This window comes from Macaca mulatta, chromosome 7, assembly GCF_049350105.2.
Source record: "Macaca mulatta isolate MMU2019108-1 chromosome 7, T2T-MMU8v2.0, whole genome shotgun sequence".
Classification (NCBI taxonomy): domain Eukaryota; kingdom Metazoa; phylum Chordata; class Mammalia; order Primates; family Cercopithecidae; genus Macaca; species Macaca mulatta.
In genome coordinates, this window is record NC_133412.1 from 80659423 (window position 1) to 80680738 (window position 21316).

The 21316-nt window shown below is 40.2% G+C and overlaps 1 protein-coding gene across 10 annotated transcripts in view; it reads left to right on the plus strand.

Moving 5' to 3' along the window:
• Positions 1–21316, plus strand: part of BLM (BLM RecQ like helicase) — a 108482-nt gene that overhangs the window by 45629 nt on the left and 41537 nt on the right. For 4 of the 10 annotated variants that reach the window (XM_028852012.2, XM_077940343.1, XM_001097543.5 and 1 more), the window contains 7 exons: positions 875–1007; positions 1322–1983; positions 3731–3922; positions 6370–6488; positions 7990–8103; positions 10207–10305; positions 10520–10668. In XM_028852012.2, the coding sequence (XP_028707845.1) occupies positions 875–1007; positions 1322–1983; positions 3731–3922; positions 6370–6488; positions 7990–8103; positions 10207–10305; positions 10520–10668 (1468 nt within the window). Of the gene's footprint in view, positions 1–690; positions 1008–1321; positions 1984–3730; positions 3923–6369; positions 6489–7989; positions 8104–10206; positions 10306–10519; positions 10669–21316 lie in introns of all 10 variants that reach the window. The other 6 variants (XM_077940346.1, XM_077940344.1, XM_077940348.1 and 3 more) reach the window with 3 other exon arrangements.

Consider the following 21316-nt stretch of genomic DNA (forward strand, 5'->3'; position numbering starts at 1 on the left):
CACAGTGGCTCACACCTGTAATCCCAGCACTTTAGGAGGCCAAGGTGGGAGGATCACTTGAGCCCAGGAGTTTGAGACCAGCCCGGGCAACATGGCAAGACCCTGTCTCTACAAAAAATAATTAATTAAAAAAAAAAAAACAAAAAAGATGTGTTGTGTTGCTGGGCACAGTGGCATACGCCTGTAGTCTCAGCTACTTGGGAGGCTGAGGCAGGAGGATTTCTTGAGCCCAAGAGTTTAAGGGTTCAGTGAGCAGTGATTGCACCACTGCAGTTTAACCTGGGCAACAGAGCCAGACCCACTTTCTTTCTTTCTTTTTTTTATTTATTTATTTATTTTTGAGACAAAATCTTACTCTTGTCCCCCAGGCTGGAGTGCAGTGGCACGATCTCAGCTCACTGCAACCTCTACCTCCCAGGTTCAAGCGATTCTCTTGCCTCAGCCTTGCAAGTAGCTGGGATTACAGGCACGCACCACCACGCCCGGCTAATTTTCTTATTATTAGTAAAGACGGGGTTTCACCACGTTGGCCAGGCTGGTCTCGAACTCCTGACCTCAGGTGATACACCTGCCTCAGCCTCCCAAAGTGCTGGGATTACAGGCGTGAGCCACCATGCCCGGCCCATGCTATTTAAAAAAAAAAAAAAAAAATCAAGATCTTAAGACTTTTTTTTTTTTTCTTCATTTTAGTGACAGGGTCTCACTGTGTTGCGCAAGCTGGTCTTGAACTCCTGGACTTAAGCAATCCTCCTGCCTTGGCCTCCCCAAAGTGCTGGGATTAGTCATGAGCCACCACGCCTAGCCAAGGCATTTTGTTTTTTGTTTTTTGTTTTTTTTTTCAAAGAAAAATATTAACAACATAATTACTTTATAGCTAGACAGATAAATTTACAGCAGCAGCTTATTCACGTGATGGACCACATCTGTAAATTAATTGATAATATTCCTGCTGATAAACTGAAACTTTTGGATTGTGGGAACGAACTGCTTCAGCAGCGGAACATAAGGTATCTTGATTTTCCTCCTTCTGGAATATATCCGATTATATTTTTACCACTCTTAAGTAAAAAAATGGACAAGGCAAAATGTTCAGGCTTTCTGGACTGGAAATGGCATAAAGATGCTCATCATGCAACTATTTTTTAAATTCATTTACTTTTCAAACTACTCCTTTACCATTCGTATTCATATTTTTAAGTTAGAAAAAAATGAATATATTTTGCTACAATTTCTATTTGGTATGAAAACTAAAGATTTGCTTTTGTGGCCTACCAGAGTAAACTACTTATATTTAATACGTTGTTCTGTTTTCTCTCTTCAGAAGGAAACTTCTAACAGAAGTAGATTTTAATAAAAGTGATGCCAGTCTTCTTGGCTCCGTGTGGAGATGCAGGCCTGATTCACTTGATGGCCCTGTGGAGGGTGATTCCTGCTCTGCAGGGAATTCTATGAAGGAGTTAAATTTTTCACACCTTCCCTCAAATTCTGTTTCCCCTGGAGACTATTTACTGACTACCACCCTAGGAAAGACAGGATTCTCAGCCACCAGGGAGAATCTTTTTGAAAGGCCTTCATTCAATACCCCTTTACAGAAGTCCTTTGTAAGTAGCAACTGGGCTGAAACACCAAGACTAGGAAAAAAAAATGAAAGCTCTTATTTCCCAGGAAATGTTCTCACAAGCACTGCTGTGAAAGATCAAAATAAACATACTGCTTCAATAAATGACTTAGAAAGAGAAACCCAGCCTTCGTATGATATTGATAATTTTGACATAGATGACTTTGATGATGATGATGACTGGGAAAACATAATGCATAATTTAGCAGCCAGCAAATCTTCCACAGCTGCCTATCAACCCATCAAGGAAGGTCGGCCAATTAAATCAGTATCGGAAAGACTTTCTTCAGCCAAGACAAACTGTCTTCCAGTGGCATCTACTGCTCAAAATATAAACTTCTCGGAGTCAATTCAGAATTACACTGGTAAGTTTAAAATAAATTGAATGCTTATATGAAAACAAAACTGTCCCAAAATAGGAATTATATAAGAAAAACCATAGCAAATCATGATTGCCTGAAAACCACATTGTTGCTATGCAAATTTCTACTGACGATATGAATTACAAATCACAATTTCAAAAGCAAGTTGCTCGTTTGTCTCTATAGCAGCTGTAGTTTTATAAAATGTGTAATTATAACCTATTGTAGTAGGGCTCTAAAGTCATTACAAATGTGCTTTGCCTTTGAATTAACATTTTTTAGTTCCTAAAACAATAAACTCATGAGGGCCCAGTTTTTAATGATTTTGGGATGAGCAAAAGCAAAAATGAATTCACATGCTAAAAATGTACTTTAGAATTCTGTACTGATGAGAATCAATTAATACAAAGTAGGGAAGCATGTTTTATGTCTTAAAATGTTAAAATATAGGGCAGTCTAAAAAGGATGTGAAGTCAGAAGTGTCTTACATCAGTCAAACTACTTCTTTGGGCCTATGTGCTCACTACATGCCATGTGCTATGCTGGGCACTGGTCATTTAAAGATGAATAACAAATACTAAGTAGTTCCTGCCCTCCTGAGCTCACAGCTTAGTGAGAGAGAAGTTTTGAGAGGAATGAAATTAGCCACTATTAAGGCTCCAGAGAAAAGCCAAAAATAATTTTAAAACCTTTTACATCAACTATATAAAGTTATCAAAAGTATTTTTTAGCAGAAAAAAGTTTATAAGGTACAGCCCTCCCTATTTTTGTCATTGATGACTTAATACCATGGAGGTTGTTCTTACAGTTACGCTGCTGACCTTTAAAACAACCATTAATGGATTTATTTTTGTATCATGTTAGAATGTGTCATACTTGATATTTGCAATTATCTTGAGACAGTTGAGTGTTGGGGTTAGCGTAACTGCCAGAGCTGAGTGAGTACCTCTTGTTCTCTGTGCTGAACCGGAGTTGCGACAGCCAGGCTGCAGAGCAGGGGCGCATGTGAGAGGTGTTATGAAAGAAGAGCCTGAGGAAGCTCAGATGACTCTAAGGTTTCAGACGCTGATGACTGGGAAAACTGTGACAACAGTAACACAAACAGGGGAGTCAGGAGGCAGAGTCAGTTTTGGAGAAAAGCTGAGAAGGGCTATTTTAAGACTAGAGGTTAAAGTGCTGGTAAGTCATTCAGGTACCAATGCCTTGCAGACAACGGGAGCTGTGCGCAGGACTGGAACTTAGGAGGGTGTCATTTGGGTCTTAAGAGAGGTGTAGACATTTGCTGCACACAGGTCATGTGTGCAGCTAAGTGACTAAGCTATGATGTGACTAAGATCATAGGACTAGGAAAGCTCCAAAAAAGAATGTCTACAGAGCCCAGTCCCAAATATCTGAAAGACTCCCCTGTTTATGGGGCAGATGGAGGAAGTAGAGCCAGGAAAGGGAATTTAAAGTGAGTAGAAAACCATGATTGTCTTGATGATCGTGGTTGGAGGAAGGGAGAAGAGGAAGGAAGGAATAAAAGTGTAGTGGTAGGTGCTGTAGAAAAAGTCAAGGAAATACTTGATTTGGGCCTTTGGCAAGTCTTTGGTGGCTTTGAGACTTGTAGGGAAGGAAAGCCGGTAAACAGTTTAGGAACTGTGCTGTAGGGAAACGTGTGCCAGTGATTCTGCAGGCCAAGGGAAATGCTAAAGCTGTACTTTCACTGTATTCATGCACTGATTTTTCTTAATGTTGATTATTTTCCTAGACAAGTCAGCACAAAATTTAGCATCCAGAAATCTGAAACATGAACGTTTCCAAAGTCTTAGTTTTCCTCATACAAAGGAAATGATGAAGATTTTTCATAAAAAATTTGGCCTGCATAATTTTAGAACTAATCAGCTAGAGGCGATCAATGCTGCACTGCTTGGTGAAGACTGTTTTATCCTGATGCCGACTGGTATGTATTTTTAGAAGTGAATTGGCAGGAATCCATTGGCAGATGTTAAATGAAAGCTCTTTAATAGAAATAAAAAGACCACCTACACACTATTGCTATCATTTAGGGACCTCTTAAACCTCCCATACCGTAGTAAGAAAGTATATTACTTTATATCCTCTGGTCTGGTTGTTGACATGATGAAGTTTATAGCCCTGTAAAATTTTCTTTTTTTTTTTTTTTTTGGGTGGAGAGGGGATGGAGTCTCGCTCTGTTGCCCAGGCTGGAGTGCAGTGGCGTGATGCCTGCTCACTGCAAGCTCTGCCTCCTGGGTTCACGCCATTCTCCTGCCTCAGCCTCCAGAGTAGCTGGGACTACAGGCGTGTGCCACCATGCCCGGCTAATTTTTTGTGTTTTTAGTAGAGACGGGGTTTCACCGAGTTAGCCAGGGTGGTCTCGATCTCCTGACCTCGTGATCCGCCCGCCTCGGCCTCCCAAAGTGCTGGGATTACAGGCATGAGCCACTGCGCCCGGCCTCCTGTAAGATTTTCAACTTGAAGCTCATTGTGTTGAACTGATCTAGAATTTTTCATTGGGAATTTTTCTTTTTTCTAGTCTAAACAATTTTGGAAATCAAACAGAAAAATCACTGTCAGAGACCATGACCATTTCTGGCAGTCTATTTGCAACAATCTAGTGTTGCATAGTGGTTAAATCATGTATGCATACGTGCATAGTGGTCCATCAGCTGTGGACCAAAGGCCTGAACTTAAAGAACAGCTCTGCTGCTCAAAGCAGTGTGGCCACGTGCAAGGCACTTTACTCCCTGGACCCGTTTTCTCATGTGTGCAATGGTGATAGCAGTGAAGTACCTGGTTCACAGAATGGCATGAGGATTAAATGAAAGTCATTTAGCACAATATTGTGTTGGCGCCACTTTAAAGAGTCTAGGACATTCATTGTGCTGTTAAAGCTTATGATAGCTGTTCAATGATTTATAGTCATTCACATGAGAATATTAAATAAACAGGGCAGAGCGCATGGAGAATTTGCAGTTTCAGTACCTACGTATCTAGACCTCCCTCTGTCTATCACTTGACTTGTGACCTTTAGCAAGTTAGCTAGTGCTGTCATTATTGTATAATGTTGACTGGGCATCTGAACTTTTTCAGCCTGGTTTTTAGATTCAGATAGCCTTGGCTTAATAATCAGCATTTCAATTTTTATTAATTTATTAATCACTCTGTGCCTTCCTTTCAACCCTATTTTGGTGTTCCAGAACTCTAAAGCTGGAAAAAACCTTGGCGATGATCTAATCCGTTGATTTTTTTTCAGGGCTTTCCATTGTCCTTTAGGGTTTCAAGAGGGCATTTTTAAGGTCCTTCTACCCCAATTTCAACCACTTGAGATATATACATATAAAAAATATCATTATGTATACTATGTATATTGTATTATAGATAATATGTCTATTATATGTAATTATAATATAGATATAGTATGTGTGTATAAATATTCCAAGTAAGGTTTAGTTTTATTTATTGTTTTTGAGATAGGTTCTCTTGGTCTGTCACCCATGCTGGAATACAGTGGTGCTGTCATAGCTCACAGCAGCTTCAACTGGGTTCAAACAATCCCCCCCACCTAAGCCTCCCAAGAAGCTGGGACTATAGGCATGTGCCACCACACCTGGCTAATTTTTAAATTTTTTGTAGAGATGAGATCTCACTGTGTTGCCCAAGCTGATCTCAAATTCCCTGGGCTCAAGCAGTCCACCTGCCTCAGGTTCCCAAAGTGATGGGATTTATAAATAATAAAAATAAATAAACATTATATAGAAAGTAATTATTTTAATCCTAGCATCATTTTTAGAGACTCTTCTACTACTAGAAATAAAAAGTTTACTGTATTCCATTACATTTTAAGTTTCCTGCCCTAATTCTTGCCTTTGCTATTATATATGTCTATGTAAGATGTCCTAGGCACAGTGGCTCTTGCCTGTAATCCCAGCACTTTGGGAGTCCAAGGAAGGTGGATTACCTGAGGTCAGGAGTTCAAGACCAGCCTGGCCAACATGGTGAAACCCATCTCTACTGAAAATACAAAAACTAGCAGGGTGTGGTGGTGGGCGCTTATAGTCCTAGCTACTGGGGAGGGTGAGGCATGACAATTGCTTGAACCTGGGAGGTGGAGGTTGTAGTGAGCTCAGGTGGCACCACTGCACTCCAGCCTGGGCAACAGAACGAGACTCTGTCTCAAAAAAAAAAAAAAACAAAACACTTTTTTTTTTTAAATCATTTTTAAATTGTCTAAATGTAATAGTTGGAGTCATTTGAGTGTGGCAAATTGTTGACACCAGGGACAATATGCCTTGGTGTCCTATTAAAGATATGATTTCTTTTGTAACTTTTACATTCATGCTCTCAAGACAGAACCTGACAGATATTTTTTCATTGTTTCTCTTTCAGGAGGTGGTAAGAGTTTGTGTTACCAGCTCCCCGCATGTGTTTCTCCTGGGGTCACTATTGTCATTTCTCCCTTGAGATCACTAATAGTAGATCAAGTCCAAAAGCTGACTTCCTTGGATGTAAGTTGTAAAAATACTAATAAAAACATGCCTTAGAAACAATTAAATTTCAGTCCTCTGGATAACCTTTTTATTAAATAGTTCATAATTTGTAAAAATAAAGCACAGCAATTAAATTAAGTTGTGCAGTTAAACAGAAGTCTGAAAATTTGATACAGATAACCTGTAGTTCAATCTCATTTTATTCTACAAGAATGTATTTTAGTAAGAACTTTTAACCAATGCTATTTTTTGCTGATGTAATTTTTTTTTAACTAATAGAAAATCATTTCTTTTTTCAGTACTGCCAGGTCAGCGTAGTTCTCTTTCCCTTATATCTTAAAATGCATACACACATGCATGCCTGCACACATACGTCTTTTTTCCTCATGGCTGAGTTTAAGGAAGTAAATGAATGCATTCTACCTAACTCTTCACAATGTTGGTGGGGGTGGTGGCTCACGCCTGTAATCCCAGTGACTTGGAAGGCTAAGGTGGGAGGATTGCTTGAGGCCAAGAATTCAAGATCAGCCTGGGCAACACAGCAAGACTTTTTCTACAGAAAAATAAAATAAGCTGGACATGGTGGTGAACACCTGTGGTCCCAGCTACTTAGGAAGCTGAGGGTCACTTGAGCCCAGGAGTTTGAGGCTGCAGTGAGTCATGATCATGCCACTACAATCTAGCCTTGGTGAAAGCAAGACCCCAACTCAGTCTTCACATTGTGATTAAAAAGAACTGTTTTAGGAGTTAAAGTAACCACTCCTTGATAAGACCACTAGTTTGGTTTGCTTCCAAAGAATGTCTTAGTGCAGTGATGGTAGCCATTATTCAACCATTTGTGATATTATGGCCCCTTCCTTGTCATTAATCTTTAAAACCCTGAAATACATTTATCTAAAAAAAAAAAAAAAATGACACCATACAGTAGGATTGGAATATCTTGTATACCAAATTCATATTTATCTTGTTTACAAAGATGAAAAATAAAGCAAGAAAAGGAAATAAACAATGAGAAGACCATTTTGTGTTATGCTTTTTTTTTTTTTTTTTTTTAAAGACAGAGTCTTGTTTTGTCGCCCAGGCTGGAGTGCAGTGGTGCAACCTTGGCTCACTGCAACCTCTGCCTCCCAAGCTCAAGCAATTTTCCTGCCTCAGCCTCCTGAGTAGCTGGGATTACAGGCACCCAGCACCACGCCAGGCTAATTTTTGTATTTTCAGTAGAGATGGGGTTTCTCCGTGTTGGCCACGCTAGTCTCGAACTCCTAACCCCAAGTGATTCACCTGCCTCAGCCTCCCAAAGTGCAGAAATTACAGGTGTGAGCCACCACGCCCTGCCTGAGTTACACTTAATAAGGGTTTTTAAAAAATGTATGTACTTACATACTTGTTATATTGAGATATGTATTTCCTTTGATAGATTTGATATGTGACTAATAAAGTATTTATAAAACCTAAAAACAAATGTAATTTTGTCAGGTTAATGTATAAAATTGAAATTGTTTACTACTTTTATACTTAGATTCCAGCTACATATCTGACAGGTGATAAGACTGACTCAGAAGCTACAAATATTTACCTCCAGTTATCCAAAAAAGACCCAATCATAAAACTTCTGTATGTCACTCCAGAAAAGGTTTGTATTTATATCATTATTTTAAAATATATTAAAGACCACTAGAATACATATATTTTTAAAATTTTAACAAAATTTTTTATATGTAGTGCAAAGAATTTTTGTATAACTTTCATCCAGAAACCCTAAATGGTAGCATTTTACTATAATTGCTTTGTTATTCTCTCTCTGCATATATTTTCCTGAAACATTTGATTGAAAATTGCAGACATGGTATCCTTTTAAACCCTAAGTACTTCACTGTGCATTTCCTAAAAACAAAGTATTCTCTTATATAACCTCAGTATAATGATCAAAATTAGGAGATGTATATTGATGCAGTACTATTACTTAATCTGTAAACCTTATTCCGGTTTCACTAGTTGTCCCAATCATGTCCTTTATAGCAAAAGAAAATCCCAGATCTTGCATGCATTCAGTTGTCCTCTGTAATCTTGTAAACAGTTTCTCTCTCTTAATGTCTTTAATGATTTTGACATTTTTGAAGGCCAGTCGTTTTGAGAACTATCCCTCAATTTGAGTTTATCTTGCTTCCTCCTGCTTAGATTCCTGTTACTCCTTGAATATCACAGAAACGGTGATATGTTCTCATGCCCACTGTCAGGAGGCACTTGATGTCGATTCGTCCCATTACTGACAATGTTAGTTAACTGATCGCTTGGTTATGATAGTGTCTGATAGACTTCTCTGCTACAAAGTTATCCTTTCTTTTTGGCCTTTGTAATTAGTAGATATCCTGTTGTGGGATGCTTTGAGACTATGTAAATACCATTAGTGATCAGAATTTTACCCACAACTTTTAGCATCCATTGATGATTCTTCCTCAAATCAATTATTACTATAATAGATATAAAATTATTTTTTAAATGTAGTTGGCGTTTTGCTGTAAAAAGAGTTTTCCCATTGATTACACTTTTTTTTTTTTTTTTTTTTTTGGAGGTGGAGTCTTACTCTGTCACCCAGGCTGGAGTGCAGTGGCGCAATCTCAGCTTACTGCAACCTGTGTTCAAGCAATTGTCCTGCCTCTGCCTCCCAAGTAGCTAGGACTACAGGTGCGTGCCACGACACCTGGCTAATTTTTGTAGTTTTAGTAGAGATGGGGTTTTGCCATGTTGGCCAGGCTGGTCTGGAACTCCTGACCTTAAGTAATACACCCGCCTCGGCCTCCCAAAGTACTAGGATTACAAGCGTGAGCCACTGTGCCCAGCCCACATATTTATTGATACAGCATGAACTCATGACTTCTTAATTTATTCAGTGAGTTACAATCAATTATCAAGTATTTTGATGTTCTAATTGTCCTAGATGTGACCAGTGAGACATCTCTATCAAGCTGGCTTCTCTGTCCTTTTGACATGTCCGTCAAGATGTGAGTGCTACATGTGCTCGTTGCTACTGAGATGTCCTTGCTTCTAGGCCCTGTTATGAAGAGAGCTATAAAATATATAATTTCTTCCCCAGCCAACATGCATCCATATAACCCAGATATGGAACCGTGTTGCCAGTGTAAATGTGTGGTGGCCCTCAGATGTCTTGAAGCAGACAAAAGTTTTAGAACCACTAACCTGCTAAATAAGCTGTTTGCTTAATGTTGGTGAACATTCTAAAATGTGATCTGCTATTTTCTGTTACTTCTGCTGTTCTCTTCATAGATTGAAATAAGAACCAATTTTATATGGAGGTGTTTTTTTTGTTTGTTTTGTTTTTTCTTGAGACCGAGTTTTGCTGCTGTTGCCCAGGCTGGAGTGCAGTGGCGTGATCTCGGCTCACTGCAACCTCTGCCTCCTGGGTTCAAGCAATTCTCCTGCCTCAGCCTTCCTGAGTAGCTGAGGTTACAGGCATGCACCACCACGCTCGGCTAATTTTGTATTTTTAGTAGAGACGGGGTTTCCCCATGTTGGTCAGGCTGGTCACAAACTCGCGACCTCAGATGACCCGCCTGCCTCAGCCTCCCAAAGTGCTGGGATTACAGGCGTGAGCCATCGCACCCGGCCTTATATGGAGGTTTTAATACAGCTTAAGTTGTAATGGAATTCGAAGACAACAGAATCATAAGGTGATGTGTTTCAGTGTTTTTAAATGTCTAATATATTTCTGGCCTAGATCTGTGCAAGTAACAGACTCATTTCTACGCTGGAGAATCTCTATGAGAGGAAGCTCTTGGCACGTTTTGTTATTGATGAAGCACATTGTGTCAGTCAGGTAAATATTGTTTTTTATATCCGGAAATACCAATAAATACATACTACCAACAATATATGTATTTTCAATACTGAAGAAAAACTCACGTTGAGTGAACTAGTCTGCTATTTTACTGAAGAATAAGGTGGTTCTTAATATATTGAGCAGTGTTGGCTTTTTATAGAGGGAAGCTCCAAATAGTCTGAAAAGCATTTTTTTTTTTTTTCCCAACTAGTGGGGACATGATTTTCGTCAAGATTACAAAAGAATGAATATGCTTCGCCAGAAGTTTCCTTCTGTTCCGGTGATGGCTCTTACGGCCACAGCTAATCCCAGGGTACAGAAGGACATCCTCACTCAGCTGAAGATTCTCAGACCTCAGGTGTAAGTTGTTGCACGTCATGTATTTGAGAACCCTGGGGCAGTGATTGCCAGAGCTGCTACACGTTAGAATTACCTGTGGCGCTTTAACACCACTACCCCACCCCACCCCCATGCCCAAGTTGTACCCAATGGCAGCTAAATCAGAATGTTTGGGGCTGAGAGCCAGTAGTTTTTTTAAAAATCCCCAAGTGATTACAATGTGCAGCGGAGTTTGGGAACCAGAGTCCTAGGGCTTTTCTTCACTTGCTGAAATTAAAACTCCATTTCAGTACCTACTTTGGAAGTAGGGATAAATTGCATACCATACCTATCATCCCTGGTATAGTCCCAGCAATAAATAAATTTTTACTTATCTAATTTTGGCGTCCATATATCCTAGAGTATATTTCGTGAAGTGAAAGATGACCCTGCTTTGTCATTTCCCCCTAAGGTCCCAATTGAATCCACGATGTTGAAAATGGTCCAGATACTATGTCGAATAGTTTTTTTACTTTGTTTTCTTCTCAACAACAAATTGCTTCTTGTTGCCACCACATCCATAGCTCTTCAGTAACAAAACCTATAAAAGAAATCCCCGCATATGTATCTAGGCTGTACTGGATTATTTTATACTTCTACCTGAGTTTGTAGAGATACGGATTTTTGGTAGGTTCATTCACTCAGCAAATATTTAACAACCGTTGTGTGCCAAGGTTAAAGTATTTTTTTCTTCTAGTTTGTTAGTGTGCGCTTGAGTTTGAGATGTAAACATTAACATGGTATGCCTGAAGGAGTAATGACGGAACCGGATACTGGGGTGAATTTTTGAAGCACAGCTTTTGTTCATTTGAAAATAAAGGGCCGGGCGCGGTGGCTCAAACCTGTAATCCCAGCACTTTGGGAGGCCGACACGAGCGGATCACGAGGTCAGGAGATTGAGACCATCCTGGCTAACCCGGTGAAACCCCGTCTCTACTAAAAAAAAAAATACAAAAAACTAGCCGGGCGAGGTGGCGGGCACCTGTAGTCCCAGCTACTCGTGAGGCTGAGGCAGGAGAATGGCGCAAACCCGGGAGGCAGAGCTTGCAGTGAGCTGAGATCCGGCCACTGCACTCCAGCCTGGGTGACAGAGCGAGACTCCGTCTCAAAAAAAAAAAAAAAGAAAAGAAAAGAAAATAAAGACAAGCTGGCTCTGTAAATATTATAAGCAGTAAGAACAGCAACAGTATCTCTTAGAGGATTATGAGAACTGAAGGTTCCTTGTGAAGGATATGAATGGGTCATTAGATTAAGATAGCTACAAAGGCTTTTGCAGGTTAAACTGGCAGCTTCTAAATTATCTGATCTAAATCAAGGAATTCCAACATTTTGGGTTTCTTCCAGCCTTTAAGTTGTTTGGTTCCGGCCTAGAATATTTTATTACTAGTAGCACTGTTATATAGCACTAATGACCATACTCAAGTGCAAGGATTTTAGAGTCCTCAGAATTTTGCGTGTGTGACCACAAAGTTTGGAATGGAATATTTTAATTTAATCTCACTTGCAGAGGAGTATTTGTATAAAATTTGGGGAAAAATATTTTGCTTCTATCATTGATATGCATTATAATGCTATATTTAACGTGTCATATTAGGCTAGGCATAGTGGCTCACACCTGTAATCCCAGCACTTTGGGAAGCCAAGGCAGACGGATCACCTGTGGTCAGGAGTTCAAGACCAGCCTGGCCAGCGTGGCAATACCCCATCTTTACTAAAAATACAAAAATTAGCCAGGCCTGGTGGCATGCGCCTGTAATACCTGCTACTCAAGAGGCTGAGGCAGGAGAATTGCTTAAACCCAGGAGGTGGAGGTTGCAGTGAGCCAAGATCATGCCACTGTACTCCAGCCTGGGCAACAGTGTGAGGCTCTGTCTCAAAAAAAAAAAAAAAAACACACAAAAACCAAAAAATTTATATTATACTCTAGATTCTAATAAATAGCCTATTTGCAAGAACTTTGCTTCTATAAGTACTGCATTGATCCATAATTTTTTTTTTTTTTTTTTTTTTTTGAGACAGATCTTGCCATGTTGCCTTGTTACCCAGGCTGGTCTTGAACTCCTGGGCTTAAACAATCCTCCCGTCTCAGCCTTCCTAAGTGCTGGGATTTTTCTGTCTGCTTATGCCAGATGTAATCTATTGTTCTTTTGGATCAGTTACATTAATGACAAATGCCCATAGTTAAATGATAAAAAAAATTTCTTTTCCTTTTGAATGACTTTTTGTAAGTATAGGATTTGTGATTTATGTTTGAGTAAACAGTGCACATATTTATTTATTTATTTAGGGGCAGGCACCTTGAATCTCTTTTCTTAGTACTGTGGAGAAGAGATCTGCCTGGGAAAGCAAGGTTGTGGATTTCCAGTCTCCAGCACTTGGTACATAATTGGTACTCAGTAGTAATCAATAAATGAAAAACATGGAGGAATTTGGGTAAATGTAAAAATTTAGGTATGTCTGTTGACTCCTTAATGTGTTTGGCCCTTCCCTGCATTTGGAAGTAGGAAATTTTAAGGAACACTTTCTGGGACTCTGTTTCCTGATCTCTTCTGCCAGTAGGCCCCTGGTTTGGATTAACTTTGCTCAACTGCTGCTATGTCGTGACCCTGGTGAAGTCAGGTATTCCTAAGGTTGAAGCCACAGCCCCTGTGCTGCTCTCCTCCTGCCAGTCTATAATAATATCCTTCCTCTTTGGGAAATACAAGGCACATAAGAAAGGCTATATTCCATTTCCTTAGGGCCTTCAAATATGAACTGGAAGAGAGCAAAGAGACAGGCATATAGAGTTAACTATAGTAGAACAATAATAATAGCTAACACTTACATATCCAGCCTACTCAGTGTGCCAGGCCCTGTTGTCATTTTATGTGTATTAACCCCCTTGTCCACACAGAAGCAAGGTAGGTACTCCTATTTTCCTCATTCTACAGGTGAGGAAATTGAGGCACAAAGAGACTACATAACTTCATATGCCTAGCAAGAGTTGGAGTGAGAACTTAAAACCCCAGAAAGCTGGTTTCAGAATCCTTTAAATACTAGGTCAAATTGCAGAAAGAAGAAAGCAGTGATTTGAGATGTAAATTACAACTGCAGAAACTGAAGAAGACAAGATAAGCTAGAACCCCCAGTAACAGCTGTTATGAGGAGGAGTCAGATCAAGTTTCATAAAGGAACTGGGCATTGTAGGAGGAGTAGTTTATTTAAAAGCGTAGGCTGGGCGTGGTGGCTCACGCCTGTAATCCCAGCACTTTGGGAGGCCGAGGTGGGTGGATCACCTGAGGTCAGGAGTTCAAGACCAGCCTGACCAACAAGGATAAACCCTGTCTCTACTAAAAATACAAAACTAGCCAGGCCTGGTGGTGCATGCCTGTAATCCCAGCTACTGGGGAGGCTGAGGCGGGAGAATTGCTTGAACCTGGGAGTCGGAGGTTGCAGTGAGCCGAGATTGTATCACTGCACCCCATCCTGGGCAACAAGAGTGAGACTCTGTCTAAAAAATAAATAAATAAATAAATAAAAGTGTAAACAGCAGCCTAGCACAGTGGCTCACACCTGTACACCTGTAATCCCAGCACTTTGGAGTCCAAGGCAGACAGATCACCTGAGGTCAGGAGTTCAAGACCAGCCTGGCCAACATGTTGAAACCCCATCTCTACTAAAAATATAAAAATTAACCAGGCGTGGTGGTGGGCATCTGTAATGCCAGCTACTTGGGAGGCTGAGGCAGGAAAATTGGTTGTACCTGGGAGGTGGAGGTTGCAGTGATCCGAGATCATGCTACTGCACTGCAGCCTGGGTGATAGAGCAAGACTCCATCTCAAAAACAAACAAACAACAACGAAAGCTTAAACGGCTGTATTGAGATACAATTTACATACCATAAAATTCACCTAAAGTTGACACTTCAGTGGCCTTTTTTTTAGTTTGTTTATGGGGTTGTGCAGCCATCACCATTATCTAATTTTAGAACATGTTCGTCTCCATTGAAAGGGAGAGCACACCCAGTAGCAGTCAATTCCTACTTTCTCACTCCGCCATTCCTAGGCAACCCCTCATCTACTTTCTGTCTCCGTAGATTTGCGCCTATTCTGGACATTTCATATAAATGGAATTAAATGGAATCACATAACATGCGACCTTTTGTGACTGACTTATTTCACTGAGCATGTTTTTAAGGTTCCTCCATGTTGTAGCCTGTTCCAGTATTTCATTCCTTTCTATTTTCAAATAATACTCCATTTTATGGATCCTACTCTCTGTTTTATTTACCCATTCATCATTTGATGGATGTTCAAGCTGTTTCAATTTTTTGGTTTTTTTGAATAATGCTGCTGTGAACATTTGTGTAGAAATTGTTCTGTGGTCATAAGTTTTATTTCTCTTGGGTTGCTGGGTCTGTGGTAACTGTACGATTAACCTTTTCAAGGACTGCTAAACTATTTTTCAAAGTGCCTCCATCTTTTTTTTTTTTTTGAAACGGAGTCTCACTCTGTCACCCAGGCTGGAGTACAGTGACACAATCTTGGCTCACTGCAACCTCCACCTCCTGGGTTCAAGCGATTCTCCTGCCTTAGCCTCCTGAGTAGCTGGGAGTACAGGCACGTGCCACCACACCTGGCTAATTTTGTATTTTTAGTAGAGACGGGGTTCTACCATGTTGGCCAGGCTGTTCTTAAACTCCTGACCTCAGGTGATCCACCTGTCTCGACCTCCCAAAATGCTGGGATTACAGGTGTGAGTCACCGTGCCCGGCCGCCTCTATCATTTTATATTACCTTCAGCAGTGTATGGGGGTTGCAATTTTTCCACATGCTCATCAACATTTGTTACTGTCTTTTTTTTATTACAGCTATATGAAGTGGTAGGTGAATGGCATTTTAGCAGGCAAAGAGTGAAAATTCAGGGCTGACGTTTCTGTTGTAAAAATACTGGTCAGGCCAGGCTCGGTGGCTCACGCCTGTAATCCCAGCACTTTGGGTGGCTGAGGCGGGTGGATCACCTGAGGTCAGGAGCTGGAGACTAGCCTGGCCAACATGGTGAAACCCCATCTCTACTAAAACTACAAAAATTAGCCGGGCGTGATGGCATGCACCTATAGTTGCAGCTACTCGGGAGGCTGAGACAAGAGAATTGCTTGAAACTGGGAGGTGGAGGTTGCAGTGAGCCAAGATCACACCACTACACTCCAGCCAAAAAAAAGTACAGGTCACGCCCAAGGAATGGTGAATAATCCATTGGATAAGTGGAGAAACATAGAGAAGGGATGACCCTGACAAGGTGGCTTGAGGCCAGATCATGGAGGGCCTTGCATATAACGATGGTAAAATGTTTGGACTTTATTCTTTTGGCACTTTAACCTGGGAAGTGGCTTGATCTGAACTGTGTGGATGAATGATAACCCTGGCAAGAGAATAGAGGAGAGGATGAGTGGGAGAACAGAAAGTTAGAGGTAGAGCAGCCCTTCAGGAACCTGTTGCAGTAATTGAGGAGAGCTGATGCTGGTGGTAACAGCAGAAGTGGAAGAAAGAAACGGAGTCAAGAGAGAGGGCAGGAATGGCAACTAAATGGAATGAGAAAAGTGGATATGGTTGAAGTTTATAGTAGTTCCTGGGGCAGGTGACTAGTACCATTGACCATAAATGGAAATGGAGGAAGTAAGATGAGTAATAAATTTGATTTTAGATGCATGGTGCCTGGGATGTTTAAGGGATGAGTGGATGACCAAGATAGCTATCTTCAACCTTCTTTGGTCACATGTACCTCCTGAAAGAATCCTGGAAAACTATGTACCTCCTGCATACATACATACATACATACATATATATATATGTTTTAGACTGAGTTTGGTTCTTGTTGCCCAGGCTGGAGTGCAATGACACTATCTCTACAACCCCCACCTCCTGAGTTCAAGTGATTCTCCTGCCTCAGCCTCCCGAGTAGCTGGGACTACAGGCACTTGCCACCATGCCCGGCTAATTTTTGTATTTTTAGTAGAGACAGGGTTTCACCGTGTTGGCCAGGCTGGTCTCAAACTCCTAACCTCAGGTGATCCGCCCGCCCCAGCCTCCCAAAATGCTGGGATTATGTGAGCCACCACACCCAGCCATAAGCAAACATTTTGATTGAGAATGGATCTCTTAATGAGATAGGCCTTTAGTTTGTTTAAGAGATGAGATCTCGTTATATTGTTCGGGTTAGTCTAGAATTCCTGGCCTCAAGTGATCCTCCCACCTTAATCTTCAAAATTGTGGGGACTACAGGTGAGTACCACCACACCCAGCTAGGACTTTTTGTTGTTCAGTTAGTTCACATGTCTGGACGAATTGGGTCTGTTCATATTTCTTATTTTTATGGATGTAAGCACTAAGAAACATTGCTCACATAAACATGTAGATGAGAATGGAAGGCATTTTTTGTAGCTGTAACAATTATTTGAATTCCTTCTGACATATATGCCAAGATTACATAATGATCCATCATCAAAAATTATTTTTAATTATCTGTCAACCTAATTCAATTAGGTCCTTCAGATTCGTGGTAAGCAAAGAATTGGAAACTCTCTGACTGGGAAAATAAGCAAGATCAATGGTTATTCACTTTATTTTTTTCTAGGAAAAATACCTTAAAAAAAGCTTTACCAATACTTACCTAATGACTATTAAGTAGTCTTATTATTCTTTCAACAAGAATCCTGTTCCCTGTATCCAATATGTATGGAAGAGTTAGAGAAATCAGAATACTGTTAGTTTCAGTATACCTTTCCAATATGATATTTTTGACAAAATATTTTATTGTGTGATGTGCTTCTCTAATAACTTTTTTGTTGTTGGTTTTTGAGAAAGGGTCCCAGTCTGTCACCCAGGATGGAGTGAGTACGGTGGTGCAATCTCGGCTCACTGCAACCTCCACCTCCCAGGCTCAATTTCTCCTCCTGCCTCAACCACCTGAGTAGCCGGGACTACAGGCGTGCACCACCATACCTGGCTAATTTTTATGGTTTTTGTTTGTTTGTATTGTTTTTTCGTAGAGACAGAGTTTCACCATCTTGCCCAGACTGGTCTCAAACTCCTGAGCTCAAGGGATCTGCCTGCCCCAGCCTCCCAAAGTACTGGGATTACAGGCGTGGACCACCATTTCCAACCATATTATGTGATATACTTTTAAATACAGTTTTGTCAAAACTTTGTGGCTATAGATTAGCTCTTTCCAAAAATGGGAAATGACTACCATATAACCTAATTGGTAAAGCCAGTCTTTACTGCTAAATTAGACTTCTTTTCTTTGTGGGTTTTGTTTTGTTTTGTTTTTGTTTTTGTTTTTGTTTTGGAGATGAGGTCTTACTCTCACTATGTTGCCCAGGCTGGTCTTGAACTCCGGGGCTTAAGTGATCTTCCTGCCCTAGCCTCCTGAGTAGCTGGGACTACAGGCACATACCACCATGCCCGGCTGACTTCATTTTTCTTTTCTTTTGAGTGGGGGGAGGGGAGGATGGAGTTTTGCTCTTATCACCAAGGCTGGAGTGCAGTGGCTCACTGCAACCTCCACCTCCTGGGTTCAAGTGATTCTCCTGTCTCAGCCTCCCGAGTAGCTGGGATTACAGGCTCCTGCCACCACGCCCAGCTAATTTTTTGTATTTCTGGTAGAGACGGAGTTTTGCCATGTTGGGCAGGCTGGTCTTGAACTCCTGACCTCAGGTGATCTGCCCGCCTCTGCCTGCCAAAGTGCTGGGATTAGGCGTGAGCCACTGCACCTGGCCTCATTTTTCAATTCACATTAACTATTTAGTATACATCACATGACAACTATTGTCAATTCCAAAAGCAGCAAGCTGAGCTCTAGTTGACTTTGTTTCCTCACACAACACTTTGAAAAGACATGAGTTTGACACCTCAAACATGATATTTACCATTTTAATGGTAATATCCAGCAGAACCTTAGACAAGAAACAATAGAATCTAACTTTTAAGAAAACTTTATTAAAATGTAATTCACACACTATAAAATTCATCCATTTAAAGAGTACAATTTAGTAGGTTGGTTTTTTTCTGTATTTTCACAGAATTGTACAACCATCCCCAATATCTAAGTTGAGAGGATGGGGAGCAGCTGCTATTTTCACAGAATTGTACAACCATCCCTAATATCTAAGTTTAGGGCATTTTTATCACCCCAGCAAGAAACCTGGTATCCATTAGCAGCTGCTCCCCATCCTCTCCCTCTTGTTTGTGCCTGGCTTCTTTCACTGAGCATAGTTTTCAAGGGTCATCCATGTTGGTGCATTGTTCAGTACTTCATTCATTTTTATAGCTGAATAATATTCCAGTGTATGAGTGTTTTGCATTTTATTTATCCATTCATCAGTTGATGGGAACTGTCTGTAACTAGATATTTGGTAATTCCAAACATCTTATTTTCCAACAGGCAGAGTAAGATTTGTTACATGTAATAAACTCCAAGGATCTATTAACTTTTTCATTATAACAAATTGTGTAAATATTGCTTTTAGTTAGTTACCCACAGTCCTTTTGCAGAAGAGATAGTTGTCTTGGTTTTAATTGGATTTGTGATCTACAACTTTATGTTCTAATCTCATGTCATTTTTATTATTTTTAGTAAAAGTAATTTGTTTGACTAAATTAACTGGTAAACAGTTCTGAGCTTTTTCAATTGTGTCTACAAATTTTAAGAAATTCAGATCATATGCCAGATGTTTTTAGTAACAGCTTTGTTGTGGTATAACCCACATACCATACAATTCCCATATTTAAAAAGTACAATTCAAAGTTTTTAGTATATTCAGAATTGTACAACCATTGCCAGAGTTTTAGAACATTTCATCACCCTCCAAAAACACCCAAACCCATTACAGTTCAATCTCCTTTTCCCCTCACATCTCCACCCTGCCAGCCCTAGGCAACCACTAATCTACTTTCTATGTATAGATTTGCCTACTCTGGGTATCTTGTGTAAACAGAATCAGAATCATCCAATATGTGATCTTTTGTGACTGTCTACTTAATATAATGTTTTCATGGTTTATTAGTGAATAATATTCCATTGTATATGTATATGACATTTTATTTATTCATCAGTTGATATTGGGTTATTTCCATTTTTATTTTTTACTATTATGAATAATGCTAGTATAATCATACATGTATAAATTTTTGTGTGGACATATGTTTTCATTTCTCTTAGGTATATACACCAGGAGTGAAATTATTGGGTCATATAGTAACTCGATGTTTAACCTTTTCCTTTTTTTTTTTTTTGAGACGGAGTCTCACTCTAACCCAGGCTGGAGTGCAGTGGTGCAATCTTGGCTTACCACAACCTCCGCCTCCCCAGTTCAAGTGATTCTTCTGCCTCAGCCTCCTGAGTAGCTGGTACTACAGGTGTGCACCACCACACCCAGCTAATTTTTGTGTTTTTAGTAGAGATGGGGGTTTCCCCATATTGGCCAGGCTGGTCTCAAACTCCTGACCTCGTGATCCGCCCGCCTCGGCCTCCCAAAGTGCTGGAATTACAGGCATAAGCCACCGTGCCTGGCCTATGTTTAACCTTTTAAAGAACTGTCACACTGTTTTCCAAAGTGGCTGTGCCATTTTACATTTTCACTAGTGATGTACGAGGGTTCCACTTTTTTCATATCCTCCCCAATGCTTGTTTTTGTCTCTCTTTTTGACCCAAAGATTTTTTTAAATTAATAAAACACTTTTCTGAAAATAAAGTGTATTTTTTTAATGTGGGAAAAAGCAATAAGGCCATTGTTGTGCCTAGTCACAATAGCATTCCTATCGGTGGGGAGACTCATGCACCATTTCCAAATCGAGTCAAATAAATTTTAAGAATTTCTTTATCATTTGTATTCCTAGACAGTTCTTAAATCTACTACCTTTTTTGCCACAGTCTGCTATACATTCTTCCTTTTCAAGCACTAAAAGGACTCTAGGTGTTTTTTGCAAAGAAATGCTGTCATAAGAGAAGTGGTATCAAAGTATTTTTTAATGGTAGTCTCAAAGACTTTCAGGGTAATGCATTCTGTGATTATAGAGATGAAAGAAACAACATCATGAAGTGAAGGCCATCTTCATTCCCACCGCCTTATTCTCAGTATATCTGAATTCAGAACATCCTAATAAGGGCCAAAATACTTTGTTCCTAGTTACTCTTCACCCTTAACAGAAATAAGTAAAACACCTAAAGATATGAGGCCCTCCTACCAAGGATTTCTAGTGCTTTAATTAAAGAAAATTTCACCTACACCCATACTATATTTCAATTTGCTTTGTTTGGTGTCCTGGAGGTTTTTACATCCTGGAACAGTGCACAGTGGTAAAATTCAGAATGGATGAAAAGTAGGATTGGTTTGTTTGTTTTCAGAAAGTGAGACAATTGTAAAAGGGAAAAATGGGAAAGGTGAAACAAGCAGGATGTCTTTTTTCTTTCTTTCTTTCTTTCTTTTTAGACAGAGTCTCGCTCTGTTGCCCAGGCTGGAATGCAGTGGCGTGATGTCGGCTCACTGCAACCTCCGCCTCTCGGGTTCAAGGGATTCTCCTGCCTCAGCCTCCTGAGTAGCTGGGATTACAGGCATGTGCCACCATGCCTGGCCAGTTTTTGTATTTTTAGT